Source organism: Balearica regulorum, chromosome 3, assembly GCF_011004875.1.
Source record: "Balearica regulorum gibbericeps isolate bBalReg1 chromosome 3, bBalReg1.pri, whole genome shotgun sequence".
Taxonomy (NCBI): Eukaryota; Metazoa; Chordata; class Aves; order Gruiformes; family Gruidae; genus Balearica; species Balearica regulorum.
Window position 1 is genome coordinate 117,436,469 of NC_046186.1, and position 26,701 is coordinate 117,463,169.

The 26,701-nt window shown below is 39.8% G+C and overlaps 2 protein-coding genes across 3 annotated transcripts; one reads left to right on the plus strand and one right to left on the minus strand.

The window, feature by feature from the left end:
• Nucleotides 1-374: 374 nt before the first annotated feature.
• FBXO48 (F-box protein 48) lies at nt 375-2,728 on the minus strand. The gene is made up of 2 exons (XM_010308079.2): nt 2,231-2,728; nt 375-833 (listed from the first exon to the last, which is right to left on the minus strand). The coding sequence occupies exons 1-2, from the start codon at nt 2,510-2,512 to the stop codon at nt 672-674; spliced, it is 444 nt and encodes a 147-aa protein (XP_010306381.2). The 5' UTR covers nt 2,513-2,728; the 3' UTR covers nt 375-671.
• An 11-nt stretch (nt 2,729-2,739) lies between these two features.
• Nucleotides 2,740-26,701, plus strand: APLF (aprataxin and PNKP like factor). Of its 2 annotated transcripts, none has more exons than XM_075749725.1 (9): nt 2,740-2,863; nt 4,017-4,166; nt 5,452-5,578; nt 7,534-7,706; nt 10,406-10,794; nt 16,952-17,077; nt 19,605-19,651; nt 21,102-21,140; nt 25,714-26,701. In XM_075749725.1, the coding sequence occupies exons 2-9, from the start codon at nt 4,068-4,070 to the stop codon at nt 25,917-25,919; spliced, it is 1,206 nt and encodes a 401-aa protein (XP_075605840.1). In that variant the 5' UTR covers nt 2,740-2,863; nt 4,017-4,067; the 3' UTR covers nt 25,920-26,701. The 2 variants fall into 2 exon arrangements, 1 of the variants encoding a protein (XP_075605840.1); XR_012834795.1 differs by lacking the exon at nt 2,740-2,863 and adding an exon at nt 25,452-25,523 and having other exon boundaries at nt 3,817-4,166; nt 25,714-25,833.

A 26,701-nucleotide genomic window follows, 5' to 3' on the forward strand; every position in this document is an offset into this window, starting at 1 on the left:
TGCTAATAACAAAAATGCAGAGCTAATGGCAGAGAGGCTGTTAGTTATGTGGCTGCTTCAGTCCTACCTGGTCTCTGGATCTGTGAGTCCTAATCCAGAAATCCCACAGCAGGTGGGCAGTGGAAATGCAGCACTGCTGAGCACTAACACTTCCATGGGGACAGGTTCAGAAAAGATCCCTGTGAGGGCTCTGTCCCTTCAGATGGGCACTGGGGATGTTCAGCTGATCCTGAGGTGGCTGCCTTGTCCTCCTCTTTTCTTTCCAACATCTGCATTTGTCCCTTCCCCAGCCTTCCTTTGTGGGGGCCCACGTTGTGCTGCTGCTATAACACACTTCGAGTAAAGCACGCTTTTTTTTTAAAAAGTAATCTCTTCCAAAATAAAAAGTGCAAATTTAAAGTACAATCAACATCTTTTTGACAATACAGCAGGACATTAAATTTACAAATATAAAATTACAACTGAATATTTAGTCTTATTTAGAATTTTACAGAAAATTAACCTGATAAAGTGCAAGTAAAAAAAAAAAGATAGACATAACTTTTTTTTTTTGAGACTCTTTCATCATATGTTTGCAAACACAACTGATTTTGAACAGCAAAATATTTACAGTTTGGCAGTCTGAGTTGTTGATAGAAGGTTCCTGAGTTGCAAGAACCAGCACTGGTTTCTCATCTCTCAAGTTCTGCTTCCAGGATTTCTCCCCATGTCTCGACATCCATTGGATACATGCTTTTCTCGGGCAAGCTGTTTTGTGAAGAAACGTTGCTGTATTTCCCACTCAGCCATTCTTGCTTCACTTTGCTTTTCCAGTAGTTTCTCAGTAATGTGATCTGATGGAAAAACAGACAACTCAAATCTTGGAAGTGAACTGATTTAAGTTGCATTCAATACAAGTAAGTTTTGCATTGGAAGAGTAATGCTAGCAAAAGGATTTGGAACGTGGTTTTGGATATCTAGACACTAAGCCCAGGAAGGTGTACTGCTGCCAAGAAGCAACCTTGGTCTATTTCCATCTTTTCTGTTCTAAGTTGGATGGAGAATCACTTATTGCCTCAATTCTTTGAGGGTCAAGATGAAAACCCTAAAGCAGGAATTCATCTTCCTCCTTACTCCTTAAAAGAAGGGCATTTCACTTTCTTTTCCTACTTAGGTTATTTATGACCTGTAACTTGTTTGGGCTCTTAATGCAGGCTGGCTGGATTCTTCTGTTCAGCCAACCTTTTAGTGCCAGAAAATGCTGACTTTGGTGTGTGTTTGCTTCTACTTCAAATCCCCTCTCCAAAATACAAATGAAATAGAGAATCAGTGCAGGGACCTCTGGAAATTCCTGTGCAAAAGCAGTAAGATCTGTACGTTTGAAGGGTGACCACTACCTGCTCAAGGCTTTGACTCACACTGAAACAACTCTACTGAAATGTGAGGGTCCAGAACTGGGTTTTTTTGCTGCTGCTTCTCTCTTTTCATCCCTCTACCACCCCCCTGCTCTCAAACACACCAGCTAAAATGAGGTGGGGATCATCCTTTAGCTGGTCCAGAGTAACTGAAACCACTCCTTTCCTGATCTACCTCAGCTTGAAGGCTGGACTCAACACTGATAGATCTTCCAGCCTGTTCAGCCCTCAACACTTCAGAGCAGCTCTGACTGGGAGTGTGTGTGGGGAGAATATCAAAACAGCTTTGCAGAGCTCCTGCTTGTTTCCTCTTCTCTACCCCATTTTTTTTTTTCTCCTGGATGTACGTTGCTCAAGGCATATTGAGGCAGAACTACTCAGGATGAATTTCCATGAAGTCACTCCTCACCAGCAGAACTATTCCCATAAAATCCACCCAGCGAGCACACGCTGCCTAGCAGGGGTATGTTGTCTTCTCCCCCGGCCAGCCCTGTCTATGGGATGTAGGCTTTCTTCCACGTTAGGGCTGTGCAGACTTTGACGTGATGCACATCTGTGCTGAGGCTGCACGGGCAGCGTGAGGACTAAACGAGGAGTGGCGGGCCGGCCAGGTGCGGCCCTGGGTGGGAAACAGGGCAGCCTTGCTTTCATCACTCTGTGGATTTAACCAGATGCCCAGCTCCTGGGATGTACTACTGAGCCACGCTGTGATTACAGCGGTTCTCCCGTTAGCCTGGAACGGAGGAGGTGTGCTGATGTAATTTCTTTACGTATTTCTACTACCAATCCCAGAAGCCTCGACGCTGCTGACATTACGTCACTGACGTTAAATTTACCTTCCAGGAATAGCCATTTCCTCGATCGCAGTCGATCTCCCGCTGGCAGACAGCCCTTACGGTCAAGCAGTGGTGTCTCCACAAGCAGTCGTTGCTCTCGATGACGCGGTGCCAGCCTTTGCACGTCACGGCCGCGTGACACAAACTCTCAACGTCCAGGTCACTGAAAATCCGAGAGCTGACCTCCGGAGGGAGGAGAGCCACGAAGTCGGCCGGGTCTCCTCCCCGTCCCCCCCTCTCCCGGCCGGCGGGTCCCCCGGCGGCAGAGCGCTCCCCCTCCATCCCCGCGGCCTCGGGGCGGGGAGGGCGCCCCCCGTCACCGCGGCCGCTGCGTCTCCGGGCGGCCGCGGCCAGCAGCACCCGAGGCCGGTTCTCCGCCCGCCGGCATGTCCCTGCCTTCTGCCCGCTGCGTCACGCCACGACGGGGGTGGTGGGGGTGGTTTTTAAGGCGAATCTTTCGCTCTTCGGGCCCGCAGAGAGGGGGCAGCCCCGCCGCTCCGGAGGCGAGTGACGTAGCGATGTACGTCATCACGCGGCGACGGCGCGCCAGCGATCTTCGGGCGAGCCCTCACGGCGGCGGCGGCTTCTGGCGGGTCTTGCCCTGTCTCCGCGGCGGTGGCGGCACCTCCCGAGGTGGGGCCGGCCCCGTCCCTAAGCAGCAGAGCCTCGGGTGCCGAGTCGACGCCCCGTCCCCTTGCGTGCTGGCGCGGCCGCCCAGCTCCCGGGGGCCCAGCTGCGGCCTGGTCCCCCGGCCTCCCGTGAGGGGAAGGGTGCAGCTCCCCGCCACCGGTGTGCTGCGGACGGCCTCTCCCCCGCTCCGAGGTCAGGGTTGGTTTATGTCTTGATGCGCTGTGCTTAGAGGGGCGCGAACTGGAGCTCCGGATCCGGGCTCGTTGCACCGGGGGAGCCCGGGCAGAACCGAAACCTCTCGCGAAGCACCTGGAGGGGCCCGTTTGGGAAGGGGGGGGGTGTGAGGGGGTGTGGGGGCGTGTGTCGGTCAGTCAGAGCTTGGCCTCTTGTGTTTCTGTTCGTGAGGCAACGAACAACAGTGCAGCTGGTCAGCTTGTGCCTTCCCTGTGATGCAAAACGCTGTGGAAGGGGCAGCAATGACTCCCAAGTGATGCTGTGCAGTGAACACAGCAGTAATTAGATTTATTTTTTTTTCCCATTAGCCTTTGTGCCACTGAATTGACTAGTGGAAGGGCAAAGCGTTGGAAAGGAAAAACGGTTGTAGTGTACTTTCACGGCTGGAAAGCATTTCAGATGTGGCGCCTCTGAGCTGAGGCTTTTAAAACCAGTTTCAGCCACCTGAGTATGTGGTGTCACCTCAGAGCTGTGGGCTTGTAGCCTTTGGTGAGAACTTGCCAAGAAGTGCTGGATTCATTGGGTGTCTGATCCTGAAAATTGTATCTTAACGCTGTTACCCAGCTTCTAGTATAGAGTCCAATTTTGGCAAGTTGCACTGGTTTATGGTAAAGCAAATTCCAAGTTGTGATTTCAGCTTTCTCAAAGTTTTGTCGTAGCAGTGACTAGTATAAATTGTGTACCCAAAACATTATAGTAGTGGTCAGCAGTGATTGGAAAATCTTTTGTTCAAAGTACTTTCAGTGGAAGGTAGACAGGAAGGCACGTTTATTTCCTCTGTAAGTTGATGTGAGAGTATGTTACATTCAGTTTAGAAGTGTATTAATAGCAAACCTTTGGACCAACCCCCATGTTTGAGTAAAAAGTACATGTTTTTATTTGCGGTGAGTTTGACTAGCTAAAAATTATTTTGCTTTGTCAGAAAAAAAATCAGAAGGCTGATGCAGAAGCACCAACTGCTCATCCTGTTGAGATGTCCTGTAGTCCCTCGTTAATAGAACCGATACGTTCAAACTCTGAGATACAGGGAACCACAAAAATGAGAAAAAACGGCGCTGCTTCCAGGCATTTGGTGAGTGCTTAATTTTTAAATTAAATTTAATATTTGTAAGCATGTGTTGAAAATGAAGTAAAGGTGTTGTGTTTTCTAAACCTTTTTCCCCCCCGAGAAGTTAACTCTGGCAAAGTTGTACACTCAAAATATCTGTCTTTTCATCGCTTGGGATTGTATGCTATACAAGTATATAAATACATTTCTGTTGTGTATTTATGTTTATGATAATTACGCTGCAGTAATTGTTTCTCTGGAATATACAAAAATTGCTATTGCTAGGGGAATATTTTGAACTAACAATGCGATAGCTGAGTTCAGTACTACAGAACAAAGCCCAGTTGTGGTCCCTGTCTGTGTCAGTTACTGTGCTGTAAGTACCTGTGAGGCCTAGGGAATGAATGACTGTTCTCCTAACCAGCCTAAAAGCATCTGAAATTTATATCTGGAGAGTGTGCAGTTGGGCTGTAGATACCTTGTGCTGCCTATAATATCTGTTTATAGTGTACTAGCAGCCCTTTTACTTGAATCCTGCAGTTGTGATGGAGTTGTGTTGTCAAGATCCGTACAAACGCACGGATAAATAACCCTCCTGTTTTTCCCTGGCAGCTAGTGTCTTGTTCAGCAAATTAGAATTTTCAAAGCAAGCTTCTTTTGCTTTTTTTAAACGTTGCTGAGTAAAAATGGCTTTCGGACAGTCTCATAAATAGTGTATGGAGCCAGTGGGCTTTTTCTTAGGTGGTCTGTTGCGTGTCCAGCAATATAGTGCTAAAAAGGACACATTGGTCAACATCATCGTACAGTAGATAACTATGTACAACAAATGAAATGTCAGCCTTTGCTGTAGCTGAGATTCCTGGTGGTGTGTTTAATTTGTTTATCCTTTCTGGAGAAAGGAATTGAGAGGGTGCTGGCAAGACTTTTCTAGATTTTTTTTTTGTCAAATAAGCATTTGTTTGTTAAACCTCCTCTTTCTCTTATTTCTGTGCTGAAACTCTATGTCAAGATACTGATATAGCTCTTCTATGAAACTTTCAGTCTGTAGCCTTTTAGATATTTATTCCAAAGCTCTAAGAAGGTTTTTTTTACTACATGAAGATTTCTATAGATGTTATTTTTCTGAGTTCTGAGTAGGAACTGTAAAAAAAAAAAAAAGAAAAAAAAATCAGGCAATGGGTACCATCCAAAAAGTGGGTAGTTATCCAAGCTGTGTTTGAAGGACATAACTACGTACGAACTTGTGTTCTAGTTTTTTCCACCTCTTTTGTAACTGGAAAAAGGTATTAAATGGTAAATATTGTTTCAGCTTCCTCTTTCTGATGATAATGATAGTGAAGAATCAAGATCTATTCAAAGGAAGAGAGTGCTTCCATCTTGGATGCTGGAAAAGGACCTCCTGGTTCAGAGGATTTCTGAGCCTGTAATGAAAGGAGGTAGGTTTGCAATGTAGTACGTTTGCATACCAATATACATTTATGTGCTTTGATCTCATTTTCTTAAATTATAATTGTGGTAGTAGAAAGTATTAATTTGTTACTTCTCTTTCTGTGTTTTGTGCCTGGCAGCTGACAGAGACTGACTTCTGTTGTCTCCTTTGTCACCAGTCCTATGGGTGTGACAGAGCTCTTTCTGATCAATTGATTTTCCTTCTGTTTTAATACCAGGAAATATAGGCTGCTTGGACAGCTGAACATCTGATGTTCTGAAGCCCTTTCCTATAAACTCACCTGTTTTGTTAAGTATGTAAATTCTAGGTATTTTCTGGGCTTTTAATTCCAAGCCTTTCTCCACATTTAAGTCATTGCCCTTCTAAATTTACATACTTCTGATTTCACAGGTTTTGAAGGTGGGGGGTTTTTTGGGTGGCAGTATGTGTTAGTATTTAACTGTGAATCAAACTTGATCGCTTCGTTCAAAGTTTCTACCTAGGAGGAGCAGTTCATCACAGTATAGTAGTTTCTTACCAGTATGAGGCTAAAATAATACTGGATTCCCTGTTGTCCTTCCCACAAAAGGAAATTGCAGAGTGTACGATAAACTTCTGCCGCTGTCTATCAGAGGTAACAGCGGCAGAATACTGTGTTTAGTCTCTATCAACTGGAGACACAAGGGTGCTGCATTGGCACAATCCCAAGAAAATTTTCTAGCATACCTGGCTTTGGTCCTGGGAGCTTGTAAAGAGTTCTAAAACTGCCATTAGATATTCTCTGACAAACTTACCACAAGGCATTTATGGCTGTGCTGACTTTTATCGATGGAACTGGAGGACTAAAGGAATGAGAGAAGAAAAGGAAAATGACTATGTATGTTAACAACCTCCCCCAGCGTTTCTGTCATTCTGCTGAAGACCTGAGCTCGAGGGAGCTAGGGATACATACGAACGCTCTTGGAGCCATTTAAAAAGTCATTACATGAGATAATGATTCCAGCTTAGAATGGGCCACTTTAATAAAACAACCAATCTCTCCTGCAAATCTGAAATATTTCCTTAAAATTGTGAAATGATTTGCACCTTTTTAGGGTGGCATTGGATGGGAAGGTAGAAAGGTAGAGAGTAAAACTAAAAGGCTACCCTTTTATTTTTCTTCTGTCCATCTTCCTACTGGAAAAGTAGCACTGATTTGTTGTTTGGAAGTCAGGCGTTAAAATTTGGAAAAAATCTTTGCTTTATACAAATGACTCTGGCATGTAAGTATTTTTTTTGAAGGGACAGAGGTTTGGAAGTCTTGCAAAATGGCATCAAGTATCTTCTGAATGTGTTTTGCAGCAGATGGAGCTATAACAAAACCAGGACAATGGCCCTGGCTGTCTCCCAGCTGTATATCCAGAAAATACTACTTCAGTACAGAGATCTTACAGTTTCCTGGGATGTGAAGCTTTCCAAAGAGAGACGCAACATTCACTGTCTTTCTGTCAGTTACTGGCTGATGAAATAATCAACCGTGATGTAGCTGACTAGGCAAGTGGGCATACCCTGATTTTTGCCATGTCCTAATTAATTGATGTTTGTGTGTATAAACTGGTAATCTAATGTGATACTTGTACAAAAGGTCTGTGGTAAAAGTCATCCTTGGACGTGTAGTTTAGTTGATAAGCTCCTATTGCGTAAAAGAAATTGTCAGTCATACTGATACAGTCAGTCCAGAATATCCTTTGCCACATATTTATTGTTTTCCTCCAAATTTCCCTCTCAAACATCTGTTTCATTCTAAAACATTCTAAGCAGGAAGCGAAAAATGCGTTGTTGAAACAGCACATGCACAACTGCTGCTATTTCTCATGCTTTTTGCCCAGTGTTCTTCTTCGATGTAGCTTTAGATTTCTAATGTGGTCGGGATTTCACTGTAAAAGTTGCATTCCAAAAGTACCCTTTTATGTTTCTTTTAAGGTAGTAGAATGAAAAAAGACCAAGGAAGGGGAGAAAGTAATATGGAGTCATTAAAACCAGAAGTAAATGTGCAGCAGAAGAGAAGATTAGCCTCTGAAGAAACTATAGAGGATTTTGAAGGTGAAGAGCAAGATCAAGGGAGAAGGAGCTGTCTTGCCATCCCTTCATCTCAGGTAATTTTTTGGTTCGAGGGCAGAGCCATGGTGTTTCAAAAAATGAGAATGTAGTTGGGAATGTCATGGTGAAGGTTGGGTCTATGTGTTCTGCTTGTGATTTGTTGTTTAACAGTTGTTTTGGAATGCCAGTCCATTGGATAGCTCTACAGCAAGGATCCTGGAAGCCTGCAGAGACTTGGTTTTCTGCACTTCCTTCTCAGGATCTGGGATTTAGGCCTGGAACGTTCCACAGAAATACCACACTTTGAGCTTTACAGCAAGAGGCTGGAAGACGTAGGCCAAAGTACTGGTCCTGGGAGTGGCTTGGTTTGTGGCTCTTTTTCTGAGAACCCTTTAGGGATAGGTGGTAGTATGACACTGAGGTAATCCAACACTGGACATTGCCCAAACTAGTGCCATCCTAGTTGGTGAAGTTTTATGGTCAGAAAATTAGGGTATGTGGTTTAGCAACTGCTGTGTTTTGAAGAAAAAGAGCAGGGAGTGTGTTTATGCCGCTATGTCAAAATCTGAGTCAAAAAAAAGGAAAGGGAAAAAAGGTAATCTTGAAATCCAAAATGATCTATGACAATGAGTGAGCAGACATTTCAGTCAATGAGTCTGTGTGTCCTCAAACTACAGCTGCTTTTACAGGCAGTTAAATACTTACTGATAGCACCCTGCTATCTATGAAAAGAGAAGAATCATTATCAAAGACAAACAAGACGTATTCTGGTGAGAGCAAACTGAGGCTTTCACTGACTTTTCCTTTAGGTGAACAACCTGGGGAGGGGTTTCTAATAGCATTAGAACTGCCTGAATCTGTTACAGGATCAGATAAAATAGTTAAAATACTATTATTTGATATGCTTCATTGGTTTTGACTCTGAAAACAATTGGGGGTTGGTTTTGTTGTTTAATTAAATCTTAAGGTTAATTGAAATTATCTACTCTCAGAGAGCATACCCTTCAGGGTAGTTTTGATTTAACATAGTGGAATCTTTTAATCTGAAAAAGGGTTCTGACTGGTGAGCTTTGTTGGCTGGGTACATTAATACCAGCTGCAGTGCCATTTTCTCTCTGTCAAATTATAAGGTGAGTGACTACATAACTCATTATTTCATTTTGCAATTTGTAAGTATGAAGCTGTACTTATTTTCTCCTAATAATTTCATAAATCACTTTTATCTTACACACAGTGTAAGAAATTGCTTTCAGAACTTTGCAGAAAAAGTAACGGGTTAGTGCAAGCAAAAGTAATAATCATAGAGAGCTCTAAAAGATTGGAATTTTGATATCAAAACTAACATCACTCTCCTGCTGTCATATTTAAGGCAATCGAGAAAAATCTGCTGTAGGGTAGGATGTAAAAAGAATCTTAATTCTTCGAAGCGTCAGCAGCCACCAGATGGCAGTGAGGTCACACACGTGCTATAACCTGTGCCAACAGTGCTGTTGCCTCTGGTTTTTCTTGATTGCTACCCGGTTTTTAACTACTTACCACAACAAAACTGAAAGTGTTTACTCTTATTAGATACAATGTAGGCAATAGGTTGAATTATGTAACGGAGAGAAGGCACAAGTGGGAGTGCTAAATTAGTTAAAGTAATTTAGTCCTTTTTCTGGGAATGAAGGCTTCTTTCCTAAACTGCAGTTGTTTGCTGAGCCTTATTTTGGGAGTCTCGATAGAAGAGTCATCCCTGTCTCCGAGTTGACTTGCTAAATATGCTGCTGTCAGGATCACTTGATATTAATGTTGTCTTTGCCCTTTCTTAATCACACTGCTGCTCAAATGTAATTTTCTCTGGTTTTGGCTAACAATTTGTTAGACTCGCATTGAAAGGAACAAAATCAAATAGGAAACCACCAGCTGATTTTCAAACTCTGCCAAATGTATCCATATAAACTAAGTATAGATTTACTGGAGGGGGAACTTAGATAATAAACTGTAGAGAGCAGAGACCTATGAATAGTCCTGTAGTGTATCACAGTAGTTCAGCCTTTGATGAAGGTATGCTTCCAGGTAATGTCTTAATGTTGTTGGGACCATGTTCCTGTCTTGGTTAGGTATCTCATATTCTTTTTCTAAAGCACACATCTCTTATTTTAAGTGTACATATGTTCAAAAATTTAAACTGCAGTATTTCTCACAAGTGAAATCTTTGCCTGATGGTATCTACTGACAAACTGCTTTGTGATTTAGAGTCATGAGCTGAAGCATTTAAGATATATTGGGGTGGGATTAAGTTCAAGGTATATATTGTGAATTCCCATATGTAGATAAATATATTTCTTCTAGAGTCACATGTATAACTCCCATTCATTTCTTTTCAGGAGCAGGACTTTTAATTGAAAGTTAATTTAGGCTAAAGTCCTTGGACTAGTCACAAACTGAGGTGGTTAGAGAGGAGCCCTGACTGTTGTGAGGGAACCGAAGGTGAGGACAGGAGCTCTAGGATAAGTTTTTCTTTAAATTGCCTGTGTGTGTTCTTACCTTGAGCCTTTCATTTAGCAGCTAGCTTGAGTTTGGAAGGTAGAGTAGAAGATTTTTAAAGGCTGGACCAGATGATCTTTCGAGGTCCCTTCCAACCTGGGCTGTTCTATGTTTCTCTGATTTTGAAAACTAGAATGATGAGATTGAGGCAGGGTTTGACCTTAAAGCTTTTAATTCTGAAGAGTGTAAATTTTCAGGTCCTTCAAAATGTAACCTTGTTCCACAGAATACATCTGGATTTCCTCTTGAGAGTACCATGAGAAACATGGAAGGAAATGGCAAGACTGGAACAAAAACCCGTGGAAGTTCTCTGGAAAAAAATGATAGGCAGCTGCATAGTAAATTGTCCAAAAGAATAGGTCAGATCTCCAGTAAAACAAATAGAATTGAGGAAACAGAAAACAAAGAGCAGATTACTGGTTCTACAAGCCAACAAGCTCACTGGGGCAGGACTTCCCAATATTTTGGTGCCCAGGAAGGGATTCTTGAGCCTGATGCAAATCTGGATTACGAGACTGAGATTTCTGATTCAACCAGAAGTGCGGATGCTTCAGAAAGCTCCAAACAGATCAAGCGTAAGAGGACACCTTGCATGTATGGAACAGGCTGTTACAGGTAAAGCAAAATTAAAACTAGCTTAAGATAGCTTATTATTAAGAAGTAATGTATTAGCTGTGGAAGAGAAAACAGTAATGTCGTTTGAAGCTTTGATTTGAAAAAAATCTTTTGGTAAGCACGGGAGCGATGAGAAAGAAATGGCATAACAAGAATTTTTGAAGTATAAAAGGAGGAGCCAGGATGTCTTGCTAACTTCTAATATAACCCAAACAATGGATGAAGTACTTCAACAAATTAAAGGATGAAATGTTGTAAGAAATAAAAAACAAAGGTCCATTTTAAAAAAGAAAAACAATAAAATCCCCCTGCGTGTAGCAGCCAAGTGCAGGTACCAGGAGGGAGAAGAGAGGTAAATGGTTGAAATGCCCAGCATAGAGCCTGTAGGCTTGTTTTATTAGCAGATGAAACTTTTATGAAAGATGAATTGTATATCTTGAAGTACTTGCATGCTTTGTGATCTGAATATTTAAAATACTTATTATCTGTCATCCCTAAATAATCAAAAATTACGTTTATTATAACTCGGCCAGTCTGGGTTTTTTTCTTTGTCTTTCACTCCCTCCCTAAAAACCTAACAAGACATACTTACAAACTCCATGTTAACCCTTACCTGGTCAGCATCTTTGGTAATACTTCAACTGAAGAGCATTTTTTTCTTGTTCTTTCTTTTTCTCCCACTCATATCCTCTCAATTCATAGCGAATGATCAGTCATACAAATGTTCTGTGTGATACAGATGTTCCAGAACACCAGTGCTGAGTGTCTGGTCTTTTGCTAGTTCTTTCTGCCCGGAAAAGATCTGGAATGCTGTGTGTTGATGTATCAAAGGGAAGATAGAAATCTAGAGGTGGTCTTAAGGCTAGCAAATGACTGATCACCTGAGAACTGCATTTAGGGGAAGGCTTTGAGCTCTAGTTAAACCATGTGCATTGAAAGCACAAAAGATAAGGCCAAGCTAGGAAACAGTGGATCCTGTGATTATTTTTTTTCCATTATTATTTTATTTTCCCTCCCTCTAAGGGGCTTGACCAATGGGAAAAACAGTGAGGTGGTTTAGAAAACAAGCAAGCACAAGTAAATGGGTTCTTGTATCTGGTTGGTCTGCCTAATGCTGCAGATAACCGTGTAAATCAAAAACAAAAAGCTGTTAGGTTAATGAATACATCAGACTTCCAGTTTTCATGTAGCTTTCTTTCACATAGCTCAATTTTTGCCCTTTATGAATATGAGGAAAACATGTTTTATTAGGTAGTTAAGCTCATCCAGTAGTACAAATGCAGCCTCTAGTTTGCTCCAGCTACTTTTAATTTCACTTAGACAAGTTTTCCCCTGTATGGAGGGTTAAGCTGATTTAATGCTCTGATATGCTGAAGGATTCCTAATGTTTAGGAAGGCAAATTTTAGTTTCGGATAATATGGAATAGGAGTCTGCATGTGCACATTTCTTCTTGGATCTTTATTCTAAACCGTGTGGCAGCAATACTTTTGGTAAGTATTGCTTTGTAAGAAAACAGAACGCTTTGAAATAACACATAACAAAATCTTACTTTGTTGGAGGAATTTGTAAAGATGAAGTATCAAAAACATCAGCTTTGATCTTCAGGAAATGCCATGAGATTAAACCTGCTTGTTTGCAGCAAAGGAAATATGCTTTGTATTCCATCTTAGTATTTGCTTTCAACACAAGACCACCAAGTAGTCTTTCTGCATCAGTGGGATAGAGATGGTGGAGTAAAGCAAGTCATTGCAGTTACCCGTATTTTTAACAGAACATGTACATAAATGTGATGTGAATGGGTGCTTTGAAGGAACACATTGATTGCGTATTCAGTTTTTCATTGTGTAGTGTTTTCCTTGAGCAAAACCTATTTTTTAGAGTTGCTAAGGAAGAAGGGCTGCTTTGAGTGCTCTTTTGAGTATGATGGGTAGTTAGTTTCCCTCTCCTTCATTACTTTAAGCTTATGAAAGGTGTCTCCTAACAAGATGTGCTGTAAGAGTCAGCTTCTTAAACGAGTACTGCTTTGGTAACCGTAACATTTCCTTAAAGTTTTTTTTTTCTAGGTGAGGTTTCTTATTCATAAATTGTCATTTATCCAATAACTGATGCTCTTCAGAGTTCTAGTGTTTATTTTGTAAAATCCTATTAAGAGATACTTGTCTTCTGGATGTGACTTTGGCACCTTTGGTAGATGCCTAGTAAGAAAGCACAAATTGAAAAGAGTAAATGTTAGTTCTATTGATTTTATTAGATTTCTCCAAGACCTACCTTAAACACTTAGGAAATAACTTTGTAACCCATAGTTCAGTTTCTTCATTTATGAATTTGAAAACACTGCATTTGAAAGAATCAAGCAGGATCCATACCTCTTGCTCCAGGGATTCTTCTTGTAATCATCCTTCAGAGTCAGATTCTCTTTCTGAGGTAGCTTGAAGCTTTACCAAATTGAAAGAAACTGCTATTACCACCAGGAGGCAAAGTGCTCTGTGTATGTTACATCTGGCTGTATTTGTTGTCAAGGAACTTATTCTTTGAATACTGTCTTGTGTTCGTTTTCTTGTCTGCTGCTTGTTTTTCCAAAAGCAGGAAATTTTAAAATAAATCCAAACCCAACTCCCCTTTTCAAGGGCTGCATAGAAGCAGTGTGGCAGACCTGAACTCTCATCTTCAAAAACCGTAACGCACAACTTTTGTCCACACTTCTTTTATTAGCCTGTGATACAGTGCTCTGCTGACTGGAGGTGTGTAAATCTTTCCCACAGCTGTCAAAACAGGGCATGTTTAACCAACCTTTGGATTTGTATGTGCATTCTTCTAAATACTTTGCTCTTTGTTTATGAAAATAAGTATTTTTCCTTTCACCTCAAGCTTGTAAATTTGGTGGCTGATGACCTGCATCTGTCTTTTTTTGAGTCCTGTCTTCTAATAAGCCTTACAATTTAGAACTTTTACGTGCACTTGTGGTGTACTTGCAGGCTTGAATTCTATGGCTTTATAACTAGTGCTGGTAATTCATTACACTTTCCCTACCAGTTTCTGTAGTAGCTGAGAAAATAAGCCCTTCAGATGGCAGGGGTCTTCTGCATGTGATTAGGTCAGAAGCCCTGGCTCTTCAAAATCAGTTAAACTTGCTTTAGAAAAAGCTTTTAAGTTGCTTTTGGTGGCTGCACATATGAAAAACTGTCTTAAATATTTCACTGAGCAATACTCAACTTCTGCTTGAGATGACTCCATCGATTCTGAAGAACTTTATCAGTTTTATTTGTGCAATTTTTATTTGCCTAACTTTCTGCATCATGAAGTGTGAGTACACAAATTCAGAGCTTCTGTGAAAGCAAAGTTGCAGTAACTGTGCGAGTATGTTTACGAGAAGGTAACTCTCATAGAACTTTAAGAATAAAGTAGACATTTAGTTGGTTAATTTTTTGCATGAGTAAAGCTTAATGACTTTGTTTTGATCAAATGCATAACGTGTTCCTGTGTAGACAGGTTTAGTTTTGAAACTAATTAACTTTGGAGTGCAGCTTACACAGTGATAGGTGTTGTGTTCTTACAACTCAAATCTCTTGTGTCTGAAAAAAAAATAATTTAAAAACCCCTCAAACAAACCAAACCCTTAATAAGAGGAAGAAGCTTTAGATTTTTGCAAGAAGGGAAAATGCTTGCTTAATATAAGCTATGCACTTTTCTGCTTCTGTTTATTTTGCTGGATATTGTTGCACAACGCACAGAAGTGGAATAAGTACAAATTATCCAGGTAAAGGTAAGATAAATGTGATGTTTCTATTAGTCCTGAGCATTGCAAGTAGGGCATGTTTTTAAGATGCTTCACAGGTAATCTATAATTTGAGGAGCATCATCTCACTGGCCCATAGAATCCTGAAGCTTTGTGATAGGGAGAGTACATCAAGACCCTTTTGTTTCCCTTCTTTTTCCTTCCATACTACTTTCTTTTTCTTTCTTTTTTTTTTTCCCCTCTCTCCTCCAACAAGGGCGGTTTGGTGCTCTCCAAGTAGGTTTGAAAGTAAATCTTTTAAAGGAAATGAGTATCTCCTAAAACACAATAGATTGGCCAAACGATGGCTATTATGCCTTCTTTCCTTGGTGACTATGAAGCTACATGTATCTTATTGTAGGAATAAACGTAAAAATTATTTCACAGAGCATTAGTTGCTTCTGTATCCCTTTGAGAAGATGAATTGTGTCTCAAATGACTCAAAAGTCTTGCTGATATTGCTAATAAGCTAGCTCTGTGCATTTAGAAAACAAAGCAAGTAGCCTCTAAAATTACTTTGTTTCATCCCATTTATTTTTAAATGGAAAAATAAGTAGGCAGCAAGCCTGAATTTGGTGTAGGTGACGTTTCCTGAGAACTTGTGGTAGAGTAAATGACTGGTAAATGCAATCTCGCAGTGATTTTGAGTGAAACCGTATTTGCTTACCCTACTGTTAATTTCTGCAAACTGAAAAGACCAGCGCAGGATGTCCGTCACCTATGTAAATAGATCCAAGGGACACTGAGTCTTTGATAAGTAGCTCATTGAAGAGTTTATCTGTAGCTTGCTTGTTGAGCTACCAGGCAAATGGAGATTTAAAGTATTAATACTAAATATCTTTTTCAAATGCTTAAAAGGAGGCCCAAATGGTTAGTAGAGCTCACAGCGCTTAAGTAATCATTTTGCAAAAGCTGTAACAAAAGCTTTTTTTCTTATGGTGGTAGCTGAAATGCTGAAATTATCATTGGCTGTTCCCTATAAAGTTCATAAGAGGTAGTTGTGAATTTAAAGGAAAGAATGCCTGGGATCAGTGAGGAAGCTGTTGTGTATGTCGCTAGCCATATATACGTTTCTGGCTTTGTGTTTCTAAATGCAGCTGCTACAAGTGTAAATTAAAGCAGTAACTGCTCTGCAGTTTAAAGTTGTCATTCCTCTTGCTTGGGAAAGTAGTTCACTCTTATGATTTGCATAAACACACTGAAGATTATGTACTCTGGAGATTAGTGTGGTAAATCACTGAAGCATTTTGTGGAAGTCTTTTGGCGTATCATCTATTATAATATTTCACACTTCTAGCTTTTAAATATTATGCTTGGAAAAAAAGTGTCCCTAAAGAAATCATAGGGAAAAAGTAGATTTGTTTTTGGTATCATTGTGTTTGCTTTGATATAACTTTTGTAGTATGTTTTGATCTGTCCTGTTAATTTCTCCTGAAAACGTAACCTGTTTTTCTGTGTTCTTTTTAATATTGCTTACAGAAGTTTTATAAAGCGAACTCTTCTCAAGTGGTGGTGTTCATAGCTGCTTTGTCTTGTATGGTGTGTAAGCAAAACCTATTGCCTAGAAGCAGGAGCAATGTTCTTTCAATGATGCATGTATTTGTATTCCCTACTTGTGCACCTTGGATTCAACTGCCTAAGTGTTGTAGAGCAAAAAGTCATGGATGCTAGTAATGTACTCTCATCACTAATGTCGGTGTGACACTACATGCAGAGCTGTTGTGTCTAACGGTATAACTTCGTGTCATCATTGTAATTTGATATTTCAATTAGAAATTCATGGTGGCCAACCAAATGTGACAGCATGATCAATGTCATGTCCAGTAAACTGCTCCATCTGCAATAATATTCTGGCATTTGAAGTATTCAAGTGAGCAGTAACTTGCATATAGAACAGAAATAATAGTTGAGACAGATTGCCTGAAGCTAATATGCAATAACCAAGTGTGTGGGGAGCCTTTAGTACTGCAGTTGTTCAGCTCCCACGTGTTGGCCCTTCCTACTCGAGCTAAGACTTACAAGTTTCTATAGCACTTCGATAGCACCAGAGGGGGTCATAACTAAGCACGTTGTCCACCGAATACAATTGCTATACGACTACATCAGTAGATTGCGTGCATGTTGGAGGTCTGAAACGTAAAGCTGATGACAAACAGGAAAATTCGTGGTTTAACCTCTTTTGCAGCGTGTGCAGAGACAAAGCTTTTCTTCTGTCATCCTGAAAGGAAATCTTACATTCTGCATGAAGTTAAATGTTCAAAGCTCCTCTTCATGTAACCACAGAAAAATGAGTTGTCACTGATTCAGTAATGCCTTTCTTACTTCCACTTCTCACTTTTAAATGGAACAGTCAGTTTTCTATATATATTTGTCTTTTGCAGGAAGAATCCCATTCACTTTCAGCAGTTCAGCCACCCTAATGATGACGACTATCATGAAATGGAGATCGTAACTCAGGATAACAATGATAACAGGCCTGAATGTCCATATGGAACGGCTTGTTATAGGTAAGAAGCACTGTACAAAATGGCTTTTCTTGTTTTTACAAGTTAAGACTGTTCTCCCCTGGAGTTACGAAATGACGATAGAATAACGAATAATTCTTGATGTTAAACCTTGAATGCCGCATATCATTATGGCTCCTTCTAAAGTCTCACTGCCTTCTGAAATTTTCTGTGGACAGACTGCTACCTTTAAAGTACCAAAGTCTGTGCAAAATACTTGTTAATGATTTCAGCTGGTGAACATGAAAACTTGACTTTTGGAAGTGACCTAGAGATCAACACTTTTTCACTTGTCAACGTGTAGAAAACTGTTCTTTTTAAATATAAACAATAATTTCTTGTTACATGTTGTTCTTGATATGTAATTTTAGCTTAAATTTTGATAAAGTATTATTTGAGAATTTATCCAAACCCTCTATTTTAATCAGTATTTGATTTGTTAGAAAGCATAATTAAAGTGACAGCAATAACATCCGGTTTATGGCTGACTGGTATCATTTCTTCTAAGTGGCATTGATTTTCTTCAAAAGATTGTTTTATTTTATTTTGTTTCTCAATATCTAGGTTTTACACTTCTGTGTAGCAGAGTTTAATGACTGCTGAGTAATTGACACCATGGACAAAAGAATGTATTTTGAGGCAATAGCACTTCTGGGGGAGCATATTGAAACTAATGGCTGCTGTTAATAAAGATTGTGCCTGAGCAGAAACATTTTCTCCTCTATCCCAGAAAGTGTGGTGATCCTAAAGAGTGTGTTCTCTATGAAATACAACAAAATAAGGGTAGCTTTTAAGAAAAAGCCATGTTATATTCAGCTAATGCAGAAAAAGTGTTTCTCTTCTCAAAAATATTTGAGTTGGATTCTCATCTCAGGATGAGAAATCTGGGTTTATACCTGTAATGAAATTGCCAACGTACTTTTTCAGGAGTGCAGTGGATGTTTTAACCAAAACCAAAACTGTTTCTCCTTCCAGAAACTATGCCGTGTGAGCTGATCATTTCTTAATCTGTGTTTTATTCTTTGGAGGTAGAGGAAAAAAGGCACAAAGCAAAGATAATTCTTTCAATGAAGCAGCAGATGTAACTTGAAGGGTTCTTTGTGTTATTTTTGTTGTCTTTATCTCTTGGCTACTACTTGAAGGGAGCATAATTGAATGATCTAAATGCTATCCCTTGAGTTGGGATCAAATGGTCTGATGCTGACGATAGTAGTAAAACATGGAAATAGGCAATTCTCTTTATTTCAGCACAGTGTATTTAATAGGAAGCTGTACTTACATTTTTTTTTATTCAGATAACTATCACCTCTAATGCACACATAATATAGCAGTAGCTATAGAATTGTGAATTAACCTGAAGTGTGTGAATTTGTCACAAGTTATATTACACAAATGTAAGATTTTTGTACTGAAGAGTAGCTATATACTATTTTTGAAGTATAAGAAACGTAAATAAGCAATTAGTTTTACAGGGCAGTCTTCACAGCAAGGGTATTTTTTAAAATACACAAAAACTGCTACAGTTGCAGAAATTCATCACAAGTTTCAAGCAATGTCATATGGTATGTCATTGTTAAATAGTGGGTTTTAACTGTTGCTTATTTTCAGAAACAAAAATTAGGACCACTGAACTGGTCTTCCAAAGTTAGAATTTTTTAAAATTTTCTGCACAAAAATAAATTGACTTGAAAGTTTTTTAACATGCAGCCCTGAGAAAAACCTCACATTGTGCTAATCTGTCACATTAGTGTAAGTTGGACCGAGTTAAAACATGAGAGCAGCATTGGATAACTGTTCGGGAGTGGGATAAGTCAGGGTGTTAATGACCTGGATCATACCCTGAGTGAGAGGACCATGTATTGCAGATCCAAGGGGAAGCTGACCTTGAATTTTTTCTTGCATTGCTTTGATGCTATTTTTTTAATAGAAGACGTGCACACTTGTAAATTGAACTTGCTGGATTGCAGCAGCATACTGCAGCAATGGGTAATCTCTCTGAAGAATCCTGTGGCCTCTCCCTGTGATGCTTTGAGCCAAGCAGTTCTTTCCAAATTCTTTAATTTTTTCCAAACTAATTAATTTGTAGCCTTATGTTGCAGAATATGGAAGCTATGCCTGGATGTCTCAGACTTGCTATGCACTGTGCATGCATTGTACTTAATGCACCAGAAATTATGTTTTGGTTTCATTTTTAGTGAGAGTAAATAATTGGATCAGTTCTTATTATGCTGAACAAATGCATCTTATCGTACAACTTTGGAAACTATCTCATCTCTTGGTTTTGATCAGCCATCTATTTTGTTTTTTGGTTTGTGGGTTTTTTTTAATAGTGAAACAAGTGGAACTCTTATTTAATCTGATTTTTTCCCAACCTGTTTTCTGTAAGCTGAGACACTGCAGTAAAGCGTTGGTCACAGAATTATATTTTAAAAAGAAATTGAAATTATCCATAAAATAACCATGGAATTCTGGGCTTGTTAAGTGTGGAGCAAGGTGGCAAATCAAGCTTCTACTGTTTTCTTCTTCACAGGAAGAATCCACAGCACAAGCTAGAATACAAGCACAGTGCACCTCCAGGTAAGCCAAGTTGTTCAATATAGCTCAAAGTGGGGGGGGGAACCCCAAACCCCAGTAACAGATACCAAAAATTTGGACTAAAAGCTTTCAGCTACTCTAAGTGAAAACCAGTGCATTTGCAGCTTACTTTGCATTGCCCTGAATCCTTGCTCCTCTTAAGTGTGAGGTCTTGCCCTTGTCTGTGATAAAGAAGGTTGCTTGGCCACTGGAAACTTGCACTCACTTTTTCCGATGCTTTTCAACTGAAGTGAGATGGGCTATGTCAGACAAAACTGACGTAGTTTGTCTGCTTTGTATCTTGCCTGTTGACAAAAATGCTGCATGGCAAGTGGCTATTTTCATGACTTTAACAGGTGTTACTGAGAATTAGACATGGTATAGTGCAGTACTACTGGATCGCTGTATTCCACTTCCACCATTCAGATCCAGAGTATTACAATGAAAATAGGGAATGTATTTAGGTGTTGGTGAAGTATTTCTCAACATTTCAAATGGTTACTGCAGTAAAATATTTCTATAGCTTTTCTCCTGTCTCTGTAGCAAAATGTGTACACAGAAGTATTTTATGTTTTGTGTATAGATTTGTATCTTAAGATTTCATACTTACTTTTTATTCTTATTTTTCTTTTGATAGGAAATCCTCAGGTAACATACGATTTTAAAGTCTTGCGATGCTCTAAACCAAACATTGCAAGCATGTCTGTCATCTTTATTTATTTTGAATTTTTTTTCCCAGTGATTTTCTTACTGAGAGAACAAATTTTTGCATGTATATTCTCTTGAGGCTTGGAGGGAATATAATTAAAACTGAATTTGAGTTTCTATTCTAAAATTTTCTAGTCTTTTATATTCCAGTAACTAGACTTGGTGAAAAACGCAGGGGGACATACTGATAACATTTTGTCTGTTCTTAAAGAATTCACAGAGATACTTTGCAATTTTTTTTGGTGCTTTTTCTTGATTGTTGGACTTGGAGATTTTTTCCACTTGAAACCCCAAAGCAATAAACAATACTTCAGAGCAGAACAGTTATGGAAATGTAATGCTAGTGTATTTTGCTTTAAAGAATTGGGATTATGACATTATTAAGGAGAAATTACATTTATGTAAACAATGATGTAAAATATTTGAATGCTTTGAAATATTTCCATTTTCTGCTTAAATAAACCCCATCAACAACAAACAGTATCGATGATGTTTGTCTACATATGGAATGGTCCATAATAACTGTTAAGAACAGTTCATCTGGGTAATCTCTCAGGAATTATTCAATATAAACAAACAAAAAAAGGTTTTTTGGGGGCAGGAGAGTAGTTATTATGCTTGTAAATACAGCACAGTCATTTGCAGCATTTATTTTAATAGGTCAGGCTTTTATTGTAGCAACATCTGTGAATAACCGTTATGCTAGGTTGTACTCTATCCTGACTAATAACTTTCCTTTCTTTAGTAAGTGGAAGAGGAACCCGACAACGAACTTCAAGGAATGGTGAGTATGTGCTTATGTTATGAATGGGCACATCAGCCTGGGACAGAACCAATCTGCTTTGGTTTTTGGGCACTTGATAGTGCTGGAGATGCTTGGTAATACTTACCTGAGGAGAAAGTAGTCGTTATTTTAGTAAAACCCTGCTTGCTTTTTTAGAAGCAATAGTACTGAAATCGAATTTGTACCAGGCTTCCTGGATCAGCATACCTGTACTTCCCTGGAAGCAGACAAGAAAACAAACAAATGCTTTAAGGAGAGACACATGTGGCTAAATTGATTATTCCTTCCTTACACAGGGGTCATGATAGGATGAAGGGAATCCAGTATTTCATCCACAACTAGTTAAGGTTGCCCCATAAAGATTGATTGCTCTTGAAACATTGAGATATTCCTTCTGCATTGCGTTGACCTTGAAATAACTGTGAAGTGATAGCTGTGAATGTGCTGATGAGCTTTTCTTATACTATGAGGTATCAATGTTTCAGGTAAGATACTGCCTTGTTAGGACTGAAGTGCAGAAGAAGGTTGATGCCTTTGAGTTGGGGGCAGCTTTCACTGTAAACTACATATGTATCCTTACTTTAGTTTCTAGTCATCAGTGAGGATTATGTAGTAGCACAGGCAAGCTGTAGTCTCTCTTGATAATGTAAATTGTAATACTGTATATGAATATCTCCTCCATTTACCAGCGGCGCACCTAGCTTGCTTTGCTGCAGCCAGCAATGTTAATTTGCATGTTGTGGGTGCACAGGCTCCAGTTTTAAATATCTTTTAGGTCTGTTTCCAGGCTTCTGCTGTGTCTCAGCTTGCAAATGTGAAGCTTTTAAATTATTTTAGAAATAATAAGAAGTGAGCTTTAAAGAGCAATCTGAAAGTCTGCACTTCCACTGGCCTGAACAAGGCATGAGGCTGTGGAACAGCTGCATCTCAAGTGGAAGTGGGAACTGGCTTGTCTTCCTTGAGATCACCAAGGGATGGCTGGGCATTTCGTAAAGAAATCCTCAGAATAGAGATATCTGCCTTCTAGAGAAAACAAATAAAAGTGCAAATAGGTATAGTTAGTTTTCTAGGCAAAGTGTTTTGGCCTCCATTTGTATTGTGGGTGGATGCAAGAGGTTGCTTTTATACTTTCCACTGAGAAATTTCTTTCCCATCCCATTTCCTTATCACGTATGTGCGCGCTTTTGCTATCGCAGAGTGCTTGATATGGTTGTATCTGTGCACTAGCATATTCTGAGGCATATTTGTTACCTGTCTGTTTTGCTGCAGCCCATGATGCAAGTACCAGCCCCATCTTGGTCACTGCTCCCTTGTCGAAAGTGTGTTATACCATGGAGAGAATAGTTAGCAGCACTGTAAGAGCAGTGAGGGGTTAAGATTTTATAAAGAAGCAAGCTGAGCTGTGTGCATATCTACAGTCCTTCTTACTCACAATCTATATCTTGAAGGTTTTAAATTGTAGCCGTGCCTTGCGTGAGAGCACCTTCCTCACTGAAATGGTGGATCCTGTGTGTACAGCTCATGGCAGGTGGTCAGCCAAGCGTGACTGCGATGGAAAAGTGCTTCTTTTGTAAGCGTGTAAAACTTTTAACACAGCAGTGAAATTCAATGTATCAAATTGAACTCCTCTGACTAAGAACCAGCAAAGAATTGATATTCTGTGCACAGAGGAAAGAAGGGTATTCATTAATTAAAGTGCTGTTCATATTTGCTGGGGTTTTTTTTCACTATCTTGTTGACTGGCTTGCTTAGTTCTCTTGAGGGCAAAGCTTATAAAAGGTTGGGCTCAGCAAGTTCACATCTGAGGCAGTCGTACTGAGCCATGCAAGGTCGCACAGCCAGACAGGGCTCCATTAACCTTTATTTCGTGCCGTTTGCCACAACTGCACTGTTAAGCACAGCAGGATTAATTTCTGTAAAGGTGTATTTAAACTCCACCAGACAAGAAAAGAAGGGTACTGTCTACATGACATTTGACATGTTTAGTTTTTAACATTTTTAGTCTTAACTGCTACCAGAGGGATTGCGAATTGCCTGTAGAGAATGTGGTCTATCTTCTGAGAAATAATCTAAGGCTAATTACTGGGGGGATAGTTGTAAGGGGAGGGGGGGAAGTCAGAGTTATGGCGTCATTAAATTATCACTACTGAATGACCTCACTACATTTTTGCTACTTAGATGAATGACCTCCTGCAGGTTTCTCCTACACACTTCTATATAGGATTTCTGATCAGCTGGTCAGCTCACTTTCAAATATAACACTTTGAAAGAGGTGGTCAGTAAGGTTTTTCTCCCAACACGAAGGAGATGCTTTCAGAGAAAGTTTCAAGGTCATCTTTATAAATATGGTACATAGGAAAAAGCAGAGTGGGGCTTAATGAGCAGCTTTGGGGGCTGTGGCTGAATTAAACTATAGCGGAAATAAAGTAATCAGTATTTTGCCAGAATTTCTACTTCTGTTGTAAAATACCACCCACAGTGCTGTGAAAGTGAAGAAGAGCATTTCTTTGCTAAGCAGATCTTGAGCTTATTAATCTCATAAACCTAGAGAAAGGGATTTTGTTCTTACTGTGTTTAGCATCTTGGTTTTGACCTCTCCCCTCCAAGACATAATCATTCTGCAGGACCATAGTCTGTGATTCTTCTAAGAAATTCTACTGGTATGGGTAGACACGGGCATGATTAATTTCCTCTGAGGTCTGGTAAACAATACACTAGCAAGCATAATAGTGGATTACAGCTCAAATTGACAGTTGGCATTTTCAGGACTTTCTGCTAGGTGGTGCACAGTCAGTCCTTCAAAGAGTATCGATTGCCAGTGATAGGATATTGCTCAGTTATATTATTGGCTGTGTCACACATGGCTGATGTTATTCTAGGAGGTCATTCAGTGCCTCTGTAGCACAATTCACCCATAAAATTCTATATCTATGAGAAATCTGACTAATGCTGTAAATGCTTTTGAAAACCTTGGGTGAGAGTTGCTATAGAAGTATAAAATGTTAATCAGACCTTAAGATAATGTTGGAATAGTAACGTTCCCAATAGCAGAAAAATGTAATGGATGAAGGATGTGACTTGACTACATAAGGTAGTTCACCACACGCATAACTTGAGTGCCTGGAGCTCTGACCTGAGGTTTCAAGAGGTTGCCAAGAAATGCTTAAGGGTAATATAAACGTTCATGATTTGGAGTGGGGTCTGTAGTTGAGAAAAAAAGACACAATGTGTTTATCGTTTCAGATGAAAGATGAGAACAGATAAATTATCTGTATGAGATCATTCACAGGTTATCTCCAGATGAGATAAGACTGTGAAAATTGGAGGCTGGGAAGAAGAGGAATGAACATGGTTTTATTCAGAGGTGTGACTTAAGGGCAGAATAACACATGATCGGAATAATAATAGGCTGTGGCTAGTTAGGAATTGTGGACATGTAAGAAAAAAGGGAAATAGCGTAGGCTTGTGGAGCAAGGGTTATGCAAAGCTGCCAAAATCAGGAAGCAGTGAAAATAAACTTGTTAAAGGTTCACAGCTGTTGATAAATAAAAGAAGGCAATGCTGCCATGGCAGCAGCTTTCTAGAGACACTACCAAGTCAGATAGCTAAGGCTTCTTCACATAGCAGAATTATCTTGCCTCTGGGAATTGGTTTAAATGTGCCAACATATTTGAGTAATTAAAAGGATACTGCAGGACAAGCTGTTTAAAAAACTTTAGGAACATGCTGTGAACAGCAGCCTTTTCTTGTAAATAGAGGTTTCATAGCCTTTGATTCCTGCCAATAGAGAGCATTGTGAAATACTGTGAAGGCAGAAGGTAATTTGGTCACAAAATGTAAGTTGTGAAGAAGATAGATGGACAGCAGATTAGGAAGCAGTGCAGTAAACCAGACTGAACTGGGAAACAGGTAGACTGCACCCTGCTCAGGAAAGAAGTGTTCATCATTTGTCCGTCTTCCGAAAGGAAGCACAGACTGTCCAGCATAGATCCAAGTTGAGACCGTAGGAGACGAGTGATCTAGCAGATTCCCTTCTCTCACCCAGCTCAGGAAGAAGTGGATGGGAATTAAAAGCCACATCAGATTCCAAAGAGCATAAAAATAGCCTTAGGTAAGTATGGATGAATGAAGGCAGAAAATCCACGATCAAAATAGCCGCCTAGCAATAGCTAGAGGCTAAACAGCAAGATAGATGTATTGTTTAGGTACAGAAGTAGCAGGAAGACAACTAAGAAAATCATGTGTGCCACTCCTTGAGGAAAGGAGAGTTATCAAAAGACATTATCTGATACTGTTTTCTTCTGATATCAGAAGAGGCCTGATACTGTTTCCCAAGTGCTGGAAGAAGAGCCAGTAAGGAAAACTTTCTAAATGATCAGACTGGTAAGTGCTGCAGCAGGTGGTACAGCTTGTCATGAGAGTCTTGAACATCAAACCCAAAATTGTCAGCATTGGGTAGAGTGGTGTAGTTGATTCTTTCTCTTGAGGAGAGAGACCAACTAGATGGTCTCTGGAAGGTCTCTGTAGTTCTGTGTTTATGATTCATGAGCGTACAACATTTTTGTCCCTACAGGAAAAAAGGCTGTGGAGAAAGATGGTGCCAATGATGATGAATCAAATGAATATGACATTAATGATAGCTTTATAGATGATGAGGAAGAGGAGTGCGAACCTACTGATGAAGACTCTGACTGGGAACCAAGTTCAGAAGACAAAGATAATGAAGATGTTGAAACACTTTTGCAAGAAGCACATAGATTTGTTAAGACCAAAAAGTAGCTGCACAGAACCGCATTACAAATGTCTGATCTGGTTGCGTGCAAGAAGAGGAATTCCTTTGAAAATTGTTTTTCCTCAGTGATGTAGGCACTACAGGAAGATTTTAATGGGGGTGAGAGAAGCCAGCAATGCCTTTCTTTTCCATATGTATTATTTTGGTGGAGGCTTTTCGTTTTATTAAGTGGTGGAGCCAGAGGACTGAGCTCTGAAAGTTTGTTGTTGTTTTTATTTTCTTGTCTATTTTTTTGCAACACCATTGGTGTCTCATAGTTTGAAATACAATTTTAAAGGTTGTTAATGCTTCATCTTCCTGTGCTTGAAAGAAATATTGGCATTAGGAAAGTCTTTCATCTTGCTGAAATGCAATATATATTGTGTTGAATGAAGAGGAGTTACACTTCATGCCTGCAGTATTGCAGACTAATTCTTGGCCATCACTGGGGAATCTGTCTAAACCATTTTTTAACATTCTTATGAGTTATTGCAGTCTTAAACATCATTATTCTGCTACTGGCTTTCCTTTTAGGTGTCATTTCTTTGATTGTCTTGATGTACAGTAGTTAAATACCAGTCGTCCAAATCACTTGGGAGCAGTATCTCAGTGCATTGAACCACTTGGTTATCTCAACGATAATTATGGTGTATTTGCTGTAATTACAGTAGTACCTCTTTCCACGCCTGTACATCACTGGAATTGTGTTCAGTTCATAACAAAGCTGAAGTCTTGATGACTGTATTTTTGCACAATTAAACTTGTAACATACTGTGGGAAAAACTTGTAA

Bases quoted from the DNA above. Each gene is read 5' to 3' on its own strand.
- FBXO48 (XM_010308079.2), bottom strand. From the start codon at position 2,512: ATGGAGGGGGAGCGCTCTGCCGCCGGGGGACCCGCCGGCCGGGAGAGG. The intron at 834-2,230 runs GTAAATTTAACG...TTTTTCCATCAG, and splicing joins GAAATGGCTATTCCTGGAAG to ATCACATTACTGAGAAACTA.
- APLF (XM_075749725.1), top strand. From the start codon at position 4,068: ATGTCCTGTAGTCCCTCGTTAATAGAACCGATACGTTCAAACTCTGAG. The intron at 5,579-7,533 runs GTAGGTTTGCAA...GTTTCTTTTAAG, and splicing joins TGAGCCTGTAATGAAAGGAG to GTAGTAGAATGAAAAAAGAC. The intron at 7,707-10,405 runs GTAATTTTTTGG...CTTGTTCCACAG, and splicing joins TTGCCATCCCTTCATCTCAG to AATACATCTGGATTTCCTCT.